Genomic DNA, 18,038 nt, shown 5'->3' on the forward strand with positions numbered 1-18,038 from the left:
AGCTTAGCCTTGCAAAAAAAAAAAAAAAAAAAAAACAGCCTTGCAAAAACTGAAGAAGACAAATGTCTGTTCACAGAGGTCTCAGCCCTGTTTTACTCTGTGCTCTCTCTCACCTTAAGTCATCATAAAATACTTATGTCATGGGTTTATTTGACTCTTTTGTGTCTTTTGGATAGTCTGATGGTATAGTTCTGTTGCTTCCAGGTGTTGGTGGCATTGAAGCAGAAGCAGTGATGTTGGGCCAGCCAATTAGCATGGTGCTTCCAGAAGTGGTTGGCTATAAGCTGCTAGGAAACCCTCAGCCACTCGTAACATCCACTGACATAGTGCTCACCATTACCAAGGTAATGAACGTGCCTTTTTTTGTGCCATTATTGCTGAAAACTGCATGTGCTCTGAGAGCCACTGTGTTGCATACTTAGGATCCCCGTGTATACTTCCACGTAGTCGTTTTGGTCCTTCGGACTTCCTGCTCTATGGATTGGAATCAGCTTCCCAAATTTGCTATGTAAATCTGTTTCCCAAAACCTAGATAAAATAGAGCAGAGAGCTGGTACCTAGTGGCCTGTTTAATTCCTCACGTGTAGGCCCATTTTGGAACAGCAGTATTTGTACAAAGTTCTCGATTCTTTATCATCTCAAAATAAACAGAACGGCTCTCTTTTGAAGGCCACACTTAGAGTGAGGCAATGTAGAAGCTGAAAACAGTAAGTACTGCAGTCAGAGGTCTTTGATTTACGGGCATTTTGCTCACATGCTCATAATATGTTTATTCACTCTGTGGCTTGTGACTGAGTTAAGAGTATTAACTGAGTCAGCAGTAATGTTGAGTTGAAGCTCAGCAGCCTGGTAGATATGTTCATCATGGGTTGCTGGCTTCAGGGAGAACCTTCAGCTGGGGAAAGTTTAATTTTTTTGTGTTCATCCGAATGTTGTTTGTTTTCAGACATTTGCAGTTTGATTCCTGTGCTTGTGGATATAGCTATTCTTGTTCCCCTGTCTGAGTTCACTGGCAAAAAAAGCGCATACTGTTTTCTCCTTAGAGAGAAACTATGTTTTCAAGTGAGAGGAAGAGTATGTTCAGAAGGAACACTGCATGCCTGTGTTTTATCTTCTTGGGACTTTACAGTTCTGTGTCCTTGTTTTTCTAATATAGTTTACTATATATAGTTTCCTGCTTTAAAATGTGTGTAGAATTTTACACAAGTCTCTTGATACCTACTGATGACATAGTTGCTGTATTTTTATAACAGCACCTTCGCCAAGTTGGAGTCGTGGGTAAATTTGTGGAGTTTTTTGGTCCTGGTGTAGCCCAGCTGTCAATTGCTGACCGAGCCACCATTGCCAATATGTGTCCAGAGTATGGAGCAACAGCTGCCTATTTCCCAGTGGATGATATTAGCATTGGATACCTGGTGCAAACAGGTTAGTTACAAGAAGAGGCATGTATTAAAGGTGTAGAATCCCAAAGTGTATATGGTGAAGCCTTGTAAGCTTGAAGCTCTTATCATATATTTTTATTATGTATTTGCTTATTAAGCTTGTTTCTTGCTTTTAGTGTTACCTATATTGAGGAAGAGCAAAATTTTAGGTTGTCTTATAAGTGTCTGCTTCGTCCTCCTTGAACGTGGGCTGTCCAGATTACGGAAGCAAGAGCTTAAACTGCTTTTGTTCTGTAAAAGCCACTGTCTGCTCAGTTACTCTGTTTCCACTGAGTGCCTAGTACATGTGCTGATAGAGTCCTTTTGTGCACAGTGTAGTGTGAACAGTGTGAAATAGTCTGCTTTGCCTTCTGTCTCATAGTAGTTCCTCAGGTCCACTTGTGGTTTTTTTTTTTTTCCCCCCCCTTGCATCTGGCTTTTGCCGTAGGCCGTGATAAAGAGAAAGTTCTGTGCACAAAAAAGTATCTTGAGGCTGTGGGAATGCTGAGAGATTTCAAGAACTCCTCTCAGGATCCAGACTTCACACAGGTTAGAAATTACTCTTTTCACTCTTTTAGTTGTGCCCTGCCCTATTTTAATATAACTGTTGTCTCTTTTTTAAAGAAACTAAAACTAATCAAGGTTACTCCTCCTTCCGATCCTTTGACTTTATCTGTACAGCTGTCTTATTCCACTGAGTTCTGAATTAAGCCAGCTAGCTCAGTTTCCAGATGCGAAAATTTGGTCATCAGTATAGACTAACTGTCAGCTGAACTCTAGCTGCTGCAGATAGTGCAACTGGTTCCATGTATTTTTAAGAACTCTGGTCCAGAAATGAACAGAGCTCTTGAAGATAATGCAGATGTGTTCTCTGTAGGCCTTGTCTCTCTTCTCATGTTCAGCAACTTATTTTACTGCTTGATAAGGAGACTTAGAAGCTTTGTTTGCTAACTGCATACCAAACAAGTTGTTTTCTGTGCAACAAAATCAAGATCATAGTCTGTATTTGGCAATTCAAGATTAGTTGCAATTTTGTAACTTATGTTCAGTTTTGCATGCTTAACTAAAAAAATTATAGAAAGAAACACTATAAAAGCAAAATTGAAACGTGGGCAGGGATTAAGAAACTATCATAATTTCTTGTGTTCCCTAATAAGCTCTGAATATTTTCCCTAGGGTGCACCTAAATAGTCTGTTCTGGTTTATGCTAGTATCAGAATCTCGCCACAGAATTGTTTTCTGTGGAGGGGATATCTACAGAATCTAGTTACTGTTGCTAGTATGTGAAAGGATATCATTCTCTACACTGTCTGTACTGTTCAGATGATTCTCTCGTGTGTTGACTTTTCAATGATCGGGCTAATTCTGAGAGCCACACCTGGGAGCTAGCAGGGTCTCACTGTAGAACTTCCTTCTCTTCTGATCTTTTCTATCTCATATGCCTCTGATAATTTCTACAAAGGTAAAAATGGGCAGACTTAGCATTTATTCAGCAGTGAAGTGAAGCGCACCTGTGACTTACCTGGCTTCAGCTTGTCATAAGTGCTGAATCCCTATCTGCTATTCTTACTGAATAGGTTGTTGAGTTGGATCTTCATACTGTTGTGCCTTGCTGCAGCGGACCAAAAAGACCCCAGGACAAAGTTGCTGTGTCAGATATGAAGAAGGACTTTGAGACTTGTCTGGGAGCAAAGGTGACTGGGAACATGTGTCTACAAACTAATGTGTACTTCTAAAATAGTTTAGAAACTACATTTTGGGATTGGCTAGTTTGTTCCTTGCTTTCCTGATGAAGAGTGAATGAAAGTGTTTGATTGGTGTTTGAATGCAGTATGGAAAATGATATTGCTGTTCCTTTTGAATGTTCTTTCACCTGAAGCTATTGCTATCCTACTGAAGTAGAGTTCCTTCTGATTTTAGACCAGTCCTAGGCCTAACACAGGTTCAGTGTGTGATTGGGATCTCTATAAAAAGCTACCTTGGGTATTGTTGTAGGTTGGAAGTAGCTGCTTCACTGACCTGTGTGATGACTGGCTAGCTCTACATCAGAGCTTTCAAAGTGTGTTTAGCCTTGAACTCTGCAAGGTAGTTTTGCATTCACTATTCAAGCTAGATTCAGCAGTTTAAAGCTACTGCTGTCTCTGTCTCTTTCACATTGATTTTGACAACAGAAAAAAAGACATTTAGAGAATTAAGTACTTCTCTCTACATCATCCAATGAGAAACTGTCATTGAAAGAAAAGCAAGATTTTAGTTCAAATTATTATGCCCAGACTTGTAAGGTTACAAAATCAGTTTGAATCTTTACTTGATATGATATCCCTCCTTGATAACCTTGTGCAATAACTCCACCTGCTAAACAGCATTGCAGAACTTTAGTGATTTAAATCAAGAAGTTTAAACTGCAGTGGTTAGTTACATGTTTCTAATTGCATTAAAGGATCTTACCCTTCCAAATCTCTAAACTTACTGCTGTATGCTGCAAACAGTGCCTTCTTGTTCTTTATCAACTGTCAGACTTCTGCCTCTCAAATCATCCTGTAACATATGTTTGCATTTTTTTGATATTCACTGCTTAAAAGTCTTAAGTATTATGGCTAAAATCTCAGAATTAGGCTGTGTAGCAAGATTATCTTGGGGAATCTTTGCTTTCCAATGTGATCAGGAATCTAGAGCAAGTAGGTCCGAAGCATCTTAGCAAACTAAAGGGGGATAAATTCATGCAGGAAGAAAACGCAAATACTTTTGCTTTGAAGGCTATCTGTTTTACCAGTAAAAAGAAAATGGGGTATAGTGCCATGGAAATTATTTTTGTCCACCACTTTGGCCAAAGATGCAAATCTCTACCACCAATGCAAGTACTGGTGTGACTACAGACACTTCTCATTCATGAAGCTTGCAGCTAATTTCCAGTCAAAATATTTACATTAGAGGCATCCTTTTGATTCTTTCTTTTTCCTCTTACAGCAAGGATTCAAGGGATTCCAGATTGCCCCGGATCGACACAACAGTGTAATCAAATTTAACTTTGAGGGCTGCGACTTTGAACTAGCTCATGGTTCAGTAGTGATTGCTGCCATTACAAGCTGTACTAATACCAGTAACCCCTCAGTCATGTTGGGAGCAGGTAAGTACATCTGCTCAGTTTTATGTGCAGTAGTCTTTCTATGGCTCTGGCTGTGTGCTGTGAAGACAAAGACAACACTAACTCTGTTTTCATCATTTGGCATACTAGAATTGAGATTAGTCCCTAAGGAATAGCAGAATAAATTCTGGACATAGTAGCTGGAAATGTGGGTTGAAGTAAGTGTATTTTTCTTGCACTGTTTTCTCTCCAGGTCAAACTGGAGCTGAATTAACCAGCACCTCTGGCACCTGATTAGATGCACAAAAACTGTTCTGTAGTTCTGTGATTGGAGCTGAGGAGGGAGTACTGAAAGTCAGCACCACAGGGAAAGGGTCAGTGAAGAAGAGTCTGTTAGTTTAAATCTGGAGGTGCTCTTATCTATCAGCACAGTATGAATGCTTAGCTGTCTGAACAAGTGTTTGAGGGCAGGTAGGGACAAGTAAATGAGGAAAAATGAGTTCTCTGGAATTTCTGTCTTCTAGAGCCTTGTCATTTTCACATGAACTGTATATAAGAAGGTGGTCATAGGTGGACTTTTTTTCTCCCACTCTCTTGCTTATCACCATTCAAATACTACAATATAATACAATTGGTGTGAATATGAATGGATAAAATTTGAGCTAAGTTAGTTGTACCAAATAAGCTGCCATACGCTTTTGTCTGGCACTGAGATACAGCTCATGTTTCAGCAATGTATTGTATCTCTAAGGTGATCTTCAGATGTATTGAAGAGAAGTATTGAAATGATTGAATGTATAGGAAAGTTTCCCCTTGGTTGGGATCAGCAATGCCATAGTACAACTCATGGTTGATAGCAGTATGAATCAGGAAGTACCGCTTAAAAGAGTTCATAAGGGAAGCCAGCTCTTGAAATTAATAGTTAGTATTTGGTTGTTCTTATTTATTTTTAAATCTCTACTGCTAAGAATCTAGAACTTGACTCTTACAGAAAGCCATTCAGTTGATGTTAGGACCAGTGCTTCTACTTCCTCTTGAGAGGCATAACACAAATTCAACCTGGGATTTCACCATCAAATAAACTAGTGACAGCGTGACTAAAGGGACATGGCAGCTGAAGCCATTTCATTTCCAGAACCATTAAATAAATAGATAAATAAATAAAAGGACATGAGAAGGTTTATTACTGACACATCTTATTTCCAGTACTATGAATTAGTAACTTAGGAACCTGTAATGGTGTGGCTGTCTCCACTGTTTTCACTGAGGTGCAGGCTTATTACCTGTATCTGCCCTGTCAGAGCTGCAGGTGCAAGTTGAGCAGTGCTGAGTTGTCCAGGGCTACCAGGCAGGTGACATAAGAACGGCAGTTGCCCACATTGCAAAGGATTGATTCAGGAAAGACAAGGTGGCCCAAGGAGCCTGCAGCTCTGATGCCTGTGAGAGCTGGAGAAGCTCCAATGGTGGTGGGCCAGTTGTAAAACTGCGTGCCATGAAAGATGGGGCATTGTGTGGTGAAGGAGCAGGAATGGTACCCAAGGTCTGGCTGCTGCTTGGTGGCAGCAGGGAGGGGGGCAAAGGCTGGTAGTTTCCCCTCCCTGCTGCTGCGGCAGGGTCTGGCAGGGTTGGAGCAGTGCTGTTTGGAGCTCAGGTGGTGGCTTTCCTGGGGCACTTGAGTGGTGGGGGGCCAATGTGTACCACAGTCTCTGTGCATTCTTCCTTTTCTGCCACCAGCAAGCTCCTTTCTTGCTCTGCTGCTGCTGCTCCCCATGTGGGCTGGGTACCTGGGCTGCTCCTCACATGGTTTGTGTTCAGATCTCTCTGCAAGGCAGGCACAGCCAGGGCATGTCTCTTCTGGGTAACTCTTGGCTTGCAATGTTCAAGTAGTTGTGGTTAATCTCTCTTGAAGCATGGGTTATAGTAGAAGAGTAACTAAAAAAATGCAAAGGAGAAGAGTTGCTATCATTTTGAGGTTGAAAGACAGCAAGATACAGGAACTAAGACTTTAAGTTGCTAAAGACAAATGTTGGTATTAGAATGTCTGGTCATTTTTATGCTACGCCTTAGGCTGACTAAAACAAAATATGTTGAGATATATGTAAATAAATAGATTAATCATATTCTGATGTATTTATCTTTGATGTATTTGATACAACTCAAATATATTTTTGTTCCATATATCTGCTACTCAGCAATGCTAGCTACCTTAAAATACCTGAAAACAGCCAGAAAGAAATTAAGATCAGAATGTTTTCTGTTGTCCTCATCTCCTGTGTTGCCAAGGCTTATGTTATTGGGCCCTCTATCCCTCCCACCAGAATACTGTGGGAGTTGGTTCATTTTGGAGCAACTGATGTGCCTTCCTATGAGCAGCAAGTGCTTCTTCTTCCTCTGCTGGAAATTCAGGAAGGAGGCCTTTTGCAGTCACATTTTATTTTGGTGAATCTGTGCAGATTAAATTGATTGAATCAACCTTTTCTTGGTTTCAGTCTAAAAAACTCTCAAAGGTCCTTTCCTACCCTGTACTTCTACATTTTTCATAGATTACAGCACAGTAAATAAGTAAGACTATCCAATGGTCTTAAATTGGTCACTTCCAACCAGTAGCCAGAGATTCTGTGGAAAGCTGATGGCTGAGAAGTTAATTTATTTGCCAGAGCTCTCCTCGGAAGAAACATGAGGTAAACATTTGTTTTCCTCTTCATCTGTAAAAAAATGTGATTTGTTTTCTTCCATCTTCAGTGCTCCAGCAGCATGACAAGCTCCCTCTGTTTCTTGCACCTTTGAGAGGAACAAGGTTAATGTTTCCCAGTTCACTTGCCCTTAACGAGACAACTGGATCAGGTCCATCCTGGTGATGATCACAGCTGTTGAGCTGTGTTTCTTTCTTCTGAGAAGTGGGTTTCCTTCAGGCAGACTATCTTTATTCATTTTTTTTCCTTTAGTTCTAGGTGGGTGTATTCCTCAGTTGTTCTACCAATGTAGTACAGTTTTCTCAAACCTTTGGCTTCCAGGCTAATGGTGTGCATTTTACTCCTCTTTGCTGTGGCATGGAGATTCTGGTCTTTCAGCCTAATTAGCTTACTAGCTCAAAGAGCTTAATGCACAGAAGTCATTGAAGATACCATCAGGTTAGTACTCTGAATGCGTTCACTACAGGGTAATACACAGCAGCCTGAAAAATGCAGTGCCAAGGATCTCAACATATTCATTTAGATTTAGTAGGAGCTGTAACCTTTGATGCCTCACTCTTTGGCTTTGTCAAGCAGGGAAAGAATAATTCTCTCAGTCTCTAGTAACTGTTTGTACACTACCTGGTTGAGAACCCTCAGAGATATCCACAGGAAAGGTGATAATTTCTTACTCAAAGTGGAGTTTGAAATAAAATAAAAGATACAGTGCTAAAGGAAATCCAAAATATGGATAGTTCTTTCGATCTACAAAAGTATGCTCTAAATGATATGGGAGGGCTGTATGTTTGTGGGGATAGTGTGCATATGCTGTAGTAGCCTAGACAGCCTAATCTGACTTTGATAAAGAGTTGGGTTAAGATTTCTCATAGTAACTTAAATTCTGTCATTTGCTTGCCTGGTTTAGAGTTTGATTTTGCGTTCTTTTCAGAGCTGATATTTGCAGGAAAACAGAAACCAACACTTTTGGAGATGCTGTCAGCCTCTCAGATTTTAGGATGATCATATGTTCATGGTTACCAAGTATCCAGGAACTCCAGTTTACAACAGCTATCTCTGACAGCTAGGTGGCCTCAGCAATTTGAAGAATGGGGCAACTTTTTTAATATTTCATCTACCCTTAGGCCTCCAAATGTAACAGTCTGGACTTTCTCACAGAGTACTCTAAGAGTCGGTCTCCAGGACGTGTCTACAGAATGCCAAACAGCTGACAAAAAACAAACTAGTTTGATGATTATCTTTCTGCTGGAGCTCATGGTGGATCAAAGCAGAGCTCACATATACTTTCTCATCCAAGTAGGTGTGTGAGGGTAAAAAACTTAGCATTTAAAATTTAAAAAAGTTAAAAAATTACCTTGCTGTCCTGGTAAGGAGCTGGAGAGGGTTCATTTTCTGAACATTCCTCTGTACATGAACTTCTCATTTAAACATAAGAAGGTCAGAATAAATATGTTTCTGGCAACAAATCTATTCCACTAGGTCACCTCTGTGCACATTGCAAATAAGGACTGGTAAAATAGCACTCTGGTAACAAATTGTGATGAGGACCAGTTGCTGCGTTCAGAAGTAATTTGTATGAGTGCACTGCTAGGTTGGTTGTTATTTCAGCATTAAACTACCAGAGAAGGCAAAATCCTTCATTGCGTTTTTGATGAAATGTTTGTCTTGTGGCTAGTGTTTAGTTAACTGTTTGAGTTCTGAATGTCTGCATGCCACCCCTGTGTGAGTGCGTTTTGTTGAATGTAATTTCCCGTGGCTTTCTGATGAAACAGAAATTGCAGACTGGGTTTACACTTCAACAGTGCACTTGTACTCTAGCTGGTTACTCTGGAATTAGTGCTGTAGTCCCTTTCTGCTTTCCAGTTATTTAATGACACCACTGTTAACCTGTTGATCCACCAAACTATTCCACTTCCAGGAAAAACTGCAACTATCCTTTGCATTTTTCAGGATTGCTTGCCAAGAAAGCTGTTGAAGCTGGTTTGACAGTGAAGCCTTACATTAAAACTAGCCTGTCTCCAGGAAGTGGCGTTGTCACTTACTATCTGAGAGAGAGTGGAGTCATGAGCTACCTTTCTCAGCTAGGGTAAGTGAGCTTTTCTTACAGTTGTCCAGTGCTTCACTGTAAGCACTGGCAAGTGTTGCAATGGAATAACTCTTTATCTGCACAGATTAAAAGATATGGCAGATGCCCTACGACATGCTCCTGCATGAGTTAGTGCATTGCTGTTGTGCTGGCTGACTTAGTGCCAAGTGGGGAAAGGGCTTGCTGCCTTCTTGAAGACTCATGTTCCTATGCAGGAAAATTGATTCTTTTTCAAGAATAATTGTTTTAAAATAGCATAAATGGCAATATATTGTTGTTTATCTTGTTAGATAACAGCAATTTCCCAGCTCTTTGCTCTGTATACATGGAGTGTCACTGCAATAATACAAAGTGATCGTTCTGAAAAATGCTGTTTTCAGCAGCAGTGGATTTGTTAAAACAGTACTTCTTCTGAAAGTAAGCCTTACCAATTGTTATGGAGTCAAACACCTAGCTCCAAAATAGTTTTTTAATTCCTTGATGATTTTCATGCTCTGTTTAGGTTTGATGTAGTGGGTTATGGCTGTATGACTTGTATTGGCAATAGTGGACCCCTGCCAGACTCTGTTGTTGAAGCCATTACACAGGTATGCATCAGTCAGATTTTCATATGCATCTTATTTAGGTAAGTTATTCTCTGTGCAGTACTGAGCTAAACCTGTCAGGTATGTACGAAGGAAATGCAGTTCATTTTCCACGTGAGGTTCTTGGGAACCATTTGGAAGGAGACAGTTCTTTGTCTGTCCTCTTACTGATGTTGCGGCATGATGCAACTCTGCAAACCTGCTGCACCAGCTTCCTTCTCTCAAACTCTTGCAGGGAGACCTTGTAGCAGTGGGTGTTTTGTCCGGCAACAGGAACTTTGAAGGGCGTGTGCATCCCAACACCCGTGCTAACTACCTAGCCTCTCCACCACTGGTGATAGCCTATGCAATTGCAGGAACTGTCCGGATTGACTTTGAGAAAGAGCCTTTGGGTAAGACACTGTGGAATGCTTCTTCTCATACCTTATAAATGGAAGTAGTTGGAGTTGAGCTCTTAAGAAATGCTTATCCCAAGGAGATACTTTAAATGTGTGAGTACATCTAGGATACTAAGCATGCAATTGTCAAACAACAGATTAAAAATGGAGTCTATGTGTTGAAGGGAAGGGAAAGCCATGTTTGCCTTGTATTCTAATTCCATGGGAGATGTTTTGGTTATATATGGGTGGTGGTTTTTCATGAGCAGTCTGATCTAGTAGACTTTCTTTGAGTAGGCAGTTCAACTAGACAACCCTTATAGATCCTTTCTAACCTAAATTATTGTACAAATATTCTGGAAGACCAATAGAAATCACAAAAGTAGGCATATGTACAGACATCAAGTTCATGAGGCTATCATGTGTCAGACTCTTGTAGTTGAAAAAGGGTGTTTCTTGCCAGTTTTTGTTGAGTTAGAAGGAATGCACAGCTGAAGAGCACAAGATACTTTTATTTATTTTTTTAATGGAACATGTATACAACAGGTATAACATTATCAATTTATACAGGGATAAGTGCTTCAGGGAAGAAGATTTTCCTGAAAGACATCTGGCCAACAAGAAATGAGATACAGGCTGTTGAACGTCAGTATGTTATTCCTGGGATGTTCAAGGAGGTCTACCAAAAAATAGAGGTAAATTAATTGTCAGGGAAGTGGTTTCGTTTATATTCTGAAGACCTTAAGTGAATAGGTTTTGACAGTGAAAAGAACCTTTGCCTTCTGTTGCTGTTGCTCCAATTGTGATAAGTATTAGAGTGAGATTTTATTTATTTTTTCAAAAGGCTTCTAGTAATTGGTTCTTATGGCTGGTTGTGTCCTGAATATTGCAGATTATGGACTTTAAGCAGTTATTTTAGACTGATATTAAAAAGTGAGATGTTCCAGCCTCAAAGATTTTTCTTCAGATGACATAAAATTCATCTGCATTACTTGATAGCATTAATGACAGAGAAAAACTTGCACTTGGTAATGTATTCCTGTAAGTCTTCGTCAGGTACTGAAACAAAATGTTCTTGGGCTCTACGTGGTAGAAAAGTTTCCTAAGATTTGTGATAACATGTTGGGAGTTTTAAAATGTTATCTGCCTCCATAACATAGGTAAGTGCCAGAAAAGTGGATGAGTAGCTCTTCTTCTGCAATGAAGGGAGGGTATTTGCATTTCCTTACTCTTTCTACTAATAGGTAGAGTCATTAAAAACAAAGCAAAAAAGAATATAGTGGCACAAGAATATCCCAGAAGCCTGAAGAAAAATGTAAGGCTTTTGCAGAAATCAAATCTGTTGCTTCTGAAAACTTAGATTTATGGAATGTTTATGTGTTTTTCAGACAGTAAATGAAGCTTGGAATGCTTTAGATGCTCCCTCAGACAAGCTATATACTTGGAATCCAAAGTCAACATACATCAAGTCTCCGCCTTTCTTTGATGGTCTGGTAAGTGCACACTTCCCCTTTGAATCAGGCCAAACACTGTAGCAACCATGACTAATCTGGAGGATGAAGCAGAGGCACATCAAGGGGCCTGGAAGCATCCATGATAGCCTGCTGAGACTTCATTTCTGAGATGTTATCATCACACTCATTGTATTCATTTCAATACCAAGGCAAAAGTGAATCTAAAAATTGCAAGGATTCTGTATTGGTTCAAGATTTTTGAAAATTCCCCTTTCTTGTTAAGCTGGGATAGTTTTAAGTAGTAACAAAGCAAATGAAGTAAAAGGAATGGAACCCATATATCTTCTTCCCTGCATTTTGCAATCATTAGTTCAGTACTCTGATGCAGTTTCAGCACTGTTTAAAAGAAAGTGCAAATTACAATGCATGCAGATGTCCAGATATCACAGATTTTCCTCTGTGTTCATGCATGTGCTGTTGAAGCCCTCAGCTAACTTTTTTGCATCATCTATTTTATACATACATGAATTTGCTGACAGGCAGCCAGGACATCATACTTGGTGTAAGAATGTCTGTATCTTTCATACCGTTTTTTTCTTTATCCTAACTTACATGAAACGAGAGGCTCTAGTTTGCAGATTTCTTCTACATATTTTGTCTTTTTGAGAAAGGTAAGGGAATTGTGTGTCATTTTAAAATCGTGTTCTTTGTACTTGTGGCGGCTTAGACTTTGGCTCTGCAGACACCCAAAACTATAGAAGATGCTTATGTCCTGTTGAATTTTGGAGATTCTGTGACAACGGACCACATATCTCCAGCTGGGAATATAGCAAGGAATAGTCCTGCAGCCCGTTATTTGACCAGCAGAGGGTAAGCAGTACGTCCTTGTTCCTGTTACAGATTGGGAAGAGGAAACAAGCCACGGTTACTATACCATGTTATGGGCACACTATCAGTTGTCTGTTCATAGACACTTGTGTATCTTGGATGATGCTTGGAGAATACGTAAAAGAAGAAAGGAAAGCATTCCTGTGTTGTTTCAGCATTGGACACTGGTTCTAAAAGCTTGTGTAGGGTATGCGAATCTATTCAACTTGAGAACTGAAGATGTTTGTATGGAAGATGATGGTTCAGGCTAGTTTTTTTTAGTAAGTCAATTCATAAATAAAGAAATGAGGTATTTTTTTTTTCCCCTATCAAAGCAGAATGGTCATAGTCCTTGGGGCCAAAAACTGGTTCTATATTCACTCACAGCGTGTACAGCAATTTCACATAGCTAGGACATCATGAACTACAGAAGTTTAGGTTTCAGTGCAGCTGCAATGAATGGCAGAGCTATTGTGCTCAGCCTACAAGTAGTTGTAAACTGCTCTTTTGCTATGGACAGCCTGTCAGTTCAGTACTGTGGGTTCAATTTAAGACAAAACCAGGCCTTACTGAGTCTCCCTATTCATTCTTCACACATAATATGATAAGTTGTTTATTCACTGGTTTAGCTCTGCTTTTGAATTCTGTGGAGTTTTGAGAAACAGTACTGACAGTTTAGAAATTAAGTATTTTCACTAGATTTAATAAATTTGGAGAGAAAATTGATTAAAACTGTGTTGGATCTGTTTTGGATTCTTTGGCCCACTTTGAAATCTAAGTAGCTTCCTTCTGAATATAGTCCAATATAAACAGTTCAATTTTATGTCATATTCTTGTGTTTTTTTTTTTTTTTTCTTCTTCTGGTTAGGATGGAGTCTCCCTTCATTCCCACATCCATATTTTCAAACATAATTTTTCTCCCTCAGTTCTAACTTGTGGCAAAGACCCCCTCTTTGCATTACAGGTATTTATCACAGTGGTGTCTCTGGTTCTGGATGCTGTGGTAATATAAATAACCATGACAAATTTCAGTAGCCAGCTCTTAAGTGAAGCTGAGAAAAGCTGTTTCACGATTCATAACAAAGGATTGTACTGCTTCTTCTAACCCAACATAGCTGTATCTCTGCATCACTGTCAGATAGGTTTTGTAGGGCACAGGATGAGAATACCAGTAAAGCTGTTTTCTGTGTACAGGCTAAGTAGGGAGACTTCTGTTCTTTTTTCTTCTATTTTTTTTCTCCTTTTTTTCTGTTCTTTTTTCTTCCTAAATAACTGTAGAAACACCAGAGAACTGCATGCTACTGCCCTGATGAGAGTGAACCATAGCTCCCTCAGGGACACTAGCTCATGACTGTATTTAAACCAACATTGTCCTGTTTTTCTTTTCCATTAATAGCTTGACTCCTCGAGAGTTCAATTCCTATGGTTCTCGCAGAGGGAATGATGCTGTCATGGCCAGAGGAACATTTGCAAACATTCGTCTGGTGAACAAATTTATTGATAAACAGGGACCTCAGACTATCCATTTCCCTTCAGGAGAAACAGTAAGTGTACACACTGCTTTAAAATGAGGCTCCTTGGCAGTAGGTTGGATTAGCACTTGTTTTCCTTTTTACAGCTTAAGTCGTGTATTTCAGTGCCTCGTAAGTAAAGCTAATGAGGGGACAGAAGATTCATTGACTCAGGACAGCAGGCCAAACATACCTGCATAAGGTGGTGCTCTCAGGCTTACCAGTGGAGAGCACTGGTATAGAGTTTGGGCTGTGGTACAAATGTATCCAGGCTAGCAGTCACAAAGTGCCATGTAACCTAATGTGGAGCTTGGCATAAAGTCTGAGCTTCAGCTCTTAATGTGAAAACACAGTTTTCTCATTTCCACAGAAGTGTATTTCCACCCACAATAGTATATAAAGTGTTTGATATTTTCATTGCAGCTGGACGTGTTTGATGCTGCTGAAAGATACAAGCAGGCTGGTCATCCTTTGATTGTGCTGGCTGGGAAGGAATATGGTGCAGGAAGCTCAAGAGACTGGGCAGCCAAAGGGCCGTTCCTCTTGGTAAGTAACTAAAGTAAACTAGGAGGAGGATAATACTTAGAAGTTCATTCATTTTTTTCAGGAAGAGTAGCTTACAACATTATCCTAGGTAGCTTATTCTCATTCTTGATATCAGAAGCTATTCTGAAGTACAAGCTGAGTCCAAGAGCCACAGTAGATTTGCAAGTATATTTAAATAGTCATAGAGCCCATTCAGGCAGGAAAATGTGACTGAACTTCAGCTAACTTTCCTTACACCAGAAAGGCCATTTTCTTTACTCTTGCATCATACAGCCCAATAAACCTTGGGTCTGCTTCAGGCTGCCTTCTTCAGCTTGCTTATCAGAGAAGATATGAAGTGTATTAAGTGAAGTAATAGTGAGCTTGAAATTTAGCATTGCTTCACCATGCAGGTTTCAGGAATTCCTATCAGTATTGTTATAGGATCACGGTGTAAATCCAGGTACAGTGGAATATCTGTCTTGTTCTATATCCTATCCTACATTATTCAGCAGTCTTTTCAAAGTGATTCAAGTTTTCTTGGTATGCAGGTTTTGAATGCAGTAGTTGTATGCATTTTTAAACAACATGTTAAGAGGGTTAGTGTTTAGGATTGCAGTTGTTTAAGTTGTTAAAATCGCTATTGCAGTGGTGAATTCTGTGTAAACTGTATTTGCATGTAGACACGTATGGATCAGTAACACTGCACCCTGGAATGTGTAGGGTATGAGGAGAACATTGAAGTAGCAAAAATTACAAAAATAACGACTGGTAGTCTACATATAACACAAAGAAGTCTACAAAAAACACAGGAGAATTACACAGAATTCCCAAAAAAATGCATGTACTTTTTTGACAGTCCTTCAAACATCTTAAAAAGAAAGTTGATGTATAATCAAGTTATCGTGGACAGTCCACAGAGCAGCAGTACCTACTGACTAGCGGGAATTGGTAATGAAGGGCGGGGACCTCAAACATACCAGTTTTATTCCTTTGAGAACAGAAAGTCTATCCTGAGCCACCTGGATAAGCATACCCATTATGTACTTCTCAGGGCGTCAAGGCTGTGCTTGCTGAAAGCTATGAGAGAATTCATCGGAGCAACCTTGTAGGGATGGGAGTGATTCCTCTGCAATATTTACCTGGGGAGGATGCAAGGACTTTAGGACTCACTGGAAGAGAACGTTACACAATTATAATTCCTGAAAATCTAAAACCACAGATGAATATCCAGATCAAGGTATGAAATGCCTGAAACTGCTATGGTTTCACTTGAATTAACTGTCTCTTCGAAGAATGTCTTTTCCAGTAATGTCTTTTCTTCAGAAAGGCAAAAGAATTGAGGGCAGGGGATTGGACTAGATGATCTTTCGATGTCCCTTCCAGTCCCTGACATTCTGTTATTCTGAGAAAGCAGTAATTCTGAAAGAGCAATGATGGGAGACAAAAGCAGCATTCCCAAACAGCTTCATTCAGCACAAAGCAGTCCTGCATTGTGTGGGGTAGCCTACAACTGTTGTCTACATATACCCAACTAATGTCCTGAAATGGGGTAGATCCCAATGAATTCATCAGTTTATTGTAAAGTAACTGATGAAAACAGCTTTCAGTAAAACTGATGTAGTTTGATTCACTTCCTGCTCCTGTCTGTCTGCTTTTCTTCTTCCCATACAGAGCTCCAGTGAATGCTTATGCAATTAGTGTTGCTGTTGCACCTAAGCCAGGAGAATGGCTACACAGAAAAACATTAACAGTTAGTATAACCACTTGATTGAGTGGTCAGCTTACATGCCCCTAGGCTTGTGTTGACCTTAAATCTGTTACAGACAATAAGTGCAGTGCAAGGAGTCTCCATATTCTGCTTATTATGGCTTGATTCAAGCCAACTTGCTCTGAAGCTATTGGCCGTGGTCTGGTGTGGCACCTTGGCTTAAAAAAAAAACAACTGGTGTCCAGTTGATGCTCATTTGAGCAATTAAGATTAGAAAACTATGGTAATAGCCTGTATTTTACTATCATGCGGTAAGTTCTACTGCTTGAACAATTCTCTTTGACCTCAACAGCTGGATACCGGGAAAACCTTTCATGCCATCATGAGGTTTGACACTGACGTGGAACTCACTTACTTCCACAATGGCGGTATTCTGAACTACATGATTCGTAAGATGGCGTCGTAATCAAAAGCACTGAGCACAGCCTCGCAGGTACAGGCCTGCTTCTGGTGAGCACGACAAAACTAATCAGTAATAATGAAGTCAGAAGAGTGAACCATAAAGTGAACAGTGGTTTGTTGGATTTTTTGTTGTTGTTGTTCATTTCTTCTTTTTGTTCTTTTAAACAAGCCTTTTGAAAGGCTTGCTGACCATGCTGAATGATTCTCTGTATCAGGAAACTTGTCACTTTTGCCCATTAAAGAAAACAACTTCTTCTTAGTTTTGAATGGCAATTGAAAATTGTAGTTGGCTTGACTTACCTTAGAACACGGTGCAAAAGTCATTAAAATACTGGCAGAATCTGTGGAACTGTTGAAGATCATATGCTGGTTTTATGTATTTGGTCCATTTCTTTTAACTGCTAAGTTCAGTTCTGCATTTTATTAGTGGTCCAAAAACTAACTGACAGTATGCATTTAATTTTTATTCCTTCCTGATTATCTGATATATCCTTTCTTACTCAGCTGACCAGATTCTGAATCTAATACTGAAATTAATCATCTAGCTGTTTATTAATTCAAAAGAAAATGTGAACTCCGTTCCTTTAAACTGTAAGCCTTTGTGGAAAGGTGGACCTATGGGGATAATATTTCTAATGAATAAAATTAAACTTATTTTCAAGGAGTTCAGTGTGTTTTTTCATGTTATCCTAGGTAGTAAGATACAGAATAAAGCTTCAGCTTTATTTTCTCATTGTCCCTACTGGAGCAGAACCCCACCAATTGTAGCCTGTCATATTTTAATTCTAGCTTGTTTCTTTGAATAATCTACATGAGACGGGATGACAATGAAAGCTCCAACACTGACAGTCTTCTGTAGCTCAGCATGATACTGCTGATTTAATTCCTTCCCCTGTTCTGTGTCCTCGAGAAAATAATTTACCACACTTCTAAGGTCTACATCAGCAATTTTATGACATTGAGCAACCAGTAGTAGTAATACGGTCACTGAAGTCATACCTATGTACATACCTTCTTACTCAGAGATAAACAAGGTGATAGCTCTAACTCTTATTCCTAACTGTATGTAGAGCAACTGCCAAAACAATTAACAGGGGAAATTCTTTCAGAGTAATCTCTTAATACTTGTATTTTCAGTGCACTTTGTTCCTTCTGTGTTGGGGTGGGGAGCAGTGCAATTAGTTTTGAAAGAAATCAAAGGACTTGGGACTTGGGGAGGGGACAGAGGTTATTACATTGTACCTACAACAGCCTATTGATGACAA

General features: G+C 39.7%; 1 protein-coding gene across 3 annotated transcripts in view; it reads left to right on the forward strand.

Moving 5' to 3' along the window:
* The window catches only part of ACO1 (aconitase 1, soluble), a 52,304-nt gene extending 34,867 nt beyond the window's left edge, over positions 1 to 17,437 (forward strand). For all 3 annotated transcript variants that reach the window (XM_046905174.1, XM_040655324.2, NM_001030536.2), the window contains 15 exons: positions 205 to 344; positions 1,254 to 1,425; positions 1,870 to 1,970; positions 2,999 to 3,115; positions 4,389 to 4,548; positions 9,147 to 9,282; positions 9,785 to 9,869; positions 10,102 to 10,258; positions 10,814 to 10,938; positions 11,632 to 11,736; positions 12,425 to 12,567; positions 13,961 to 14,108; positions 14,499 to 14,621; positions 15,655 to 15,840; positions 16,664 to 17,437. In XM_046905174.1, the coding sequence (XP_046761130.1) occupies positions 205 to 344; positions 1,254 to 1,425; positions 1,870 to 1,970; positions 2,999 to 3,115; positions 4,389 to 4,548; positions 9,147 to 9,282; positions 9,785 to 9,869; positions 10,102 to 10,258; positions 10,814 to 10,938; positions 11,632 to 11,736; positions 12,425 to 12,567; positions 13,961 to 14,108; positions 14,499 to 14,621; positions 15,655 to 15,840; positions 16,664 to 16,777 (2,012 nt within the window). In that variant the 3' untranslated portion in view covers positions 16,778 to 17,437. The remainder of the gene's footprint in view (positions 1 to 204; positions 345 to 1,253; positions 1,426 to 1,869; positions 1,971 to 2,998; positions 3,116 to 4,388; positions 4,549 to 9,146; positions 9,283 to 9,784; positions 9,870 to 10,101; positions 10,259 to 10,813; positions 10,939 to 11,631; positions 11,737 to 12,424; positions 12,568 to 13,960; positions 14,109 to 14,498; positions 14,622 to 15,654; positions 15,841 to 16,663) is intronic.
* The last annotated feature ends 601 nt before the right edge of the window (positions 17,438 to 18,038 follow it).

Source organism: Gallus gallus, chromosome Z, assembly GCF_016699485.2.
Source record: "Gallus gallus isolate bGalGal1 chromosome Z, bGalGal1.mat.broiler.GRCg7b, whole genome shotgun sequence".
Classification (NCBI taxonomy): Eukaryota; Metazoa; Chordata; class Aves; order Galliformes; family Phasianidae; genus Gallus; species Gallus gallus.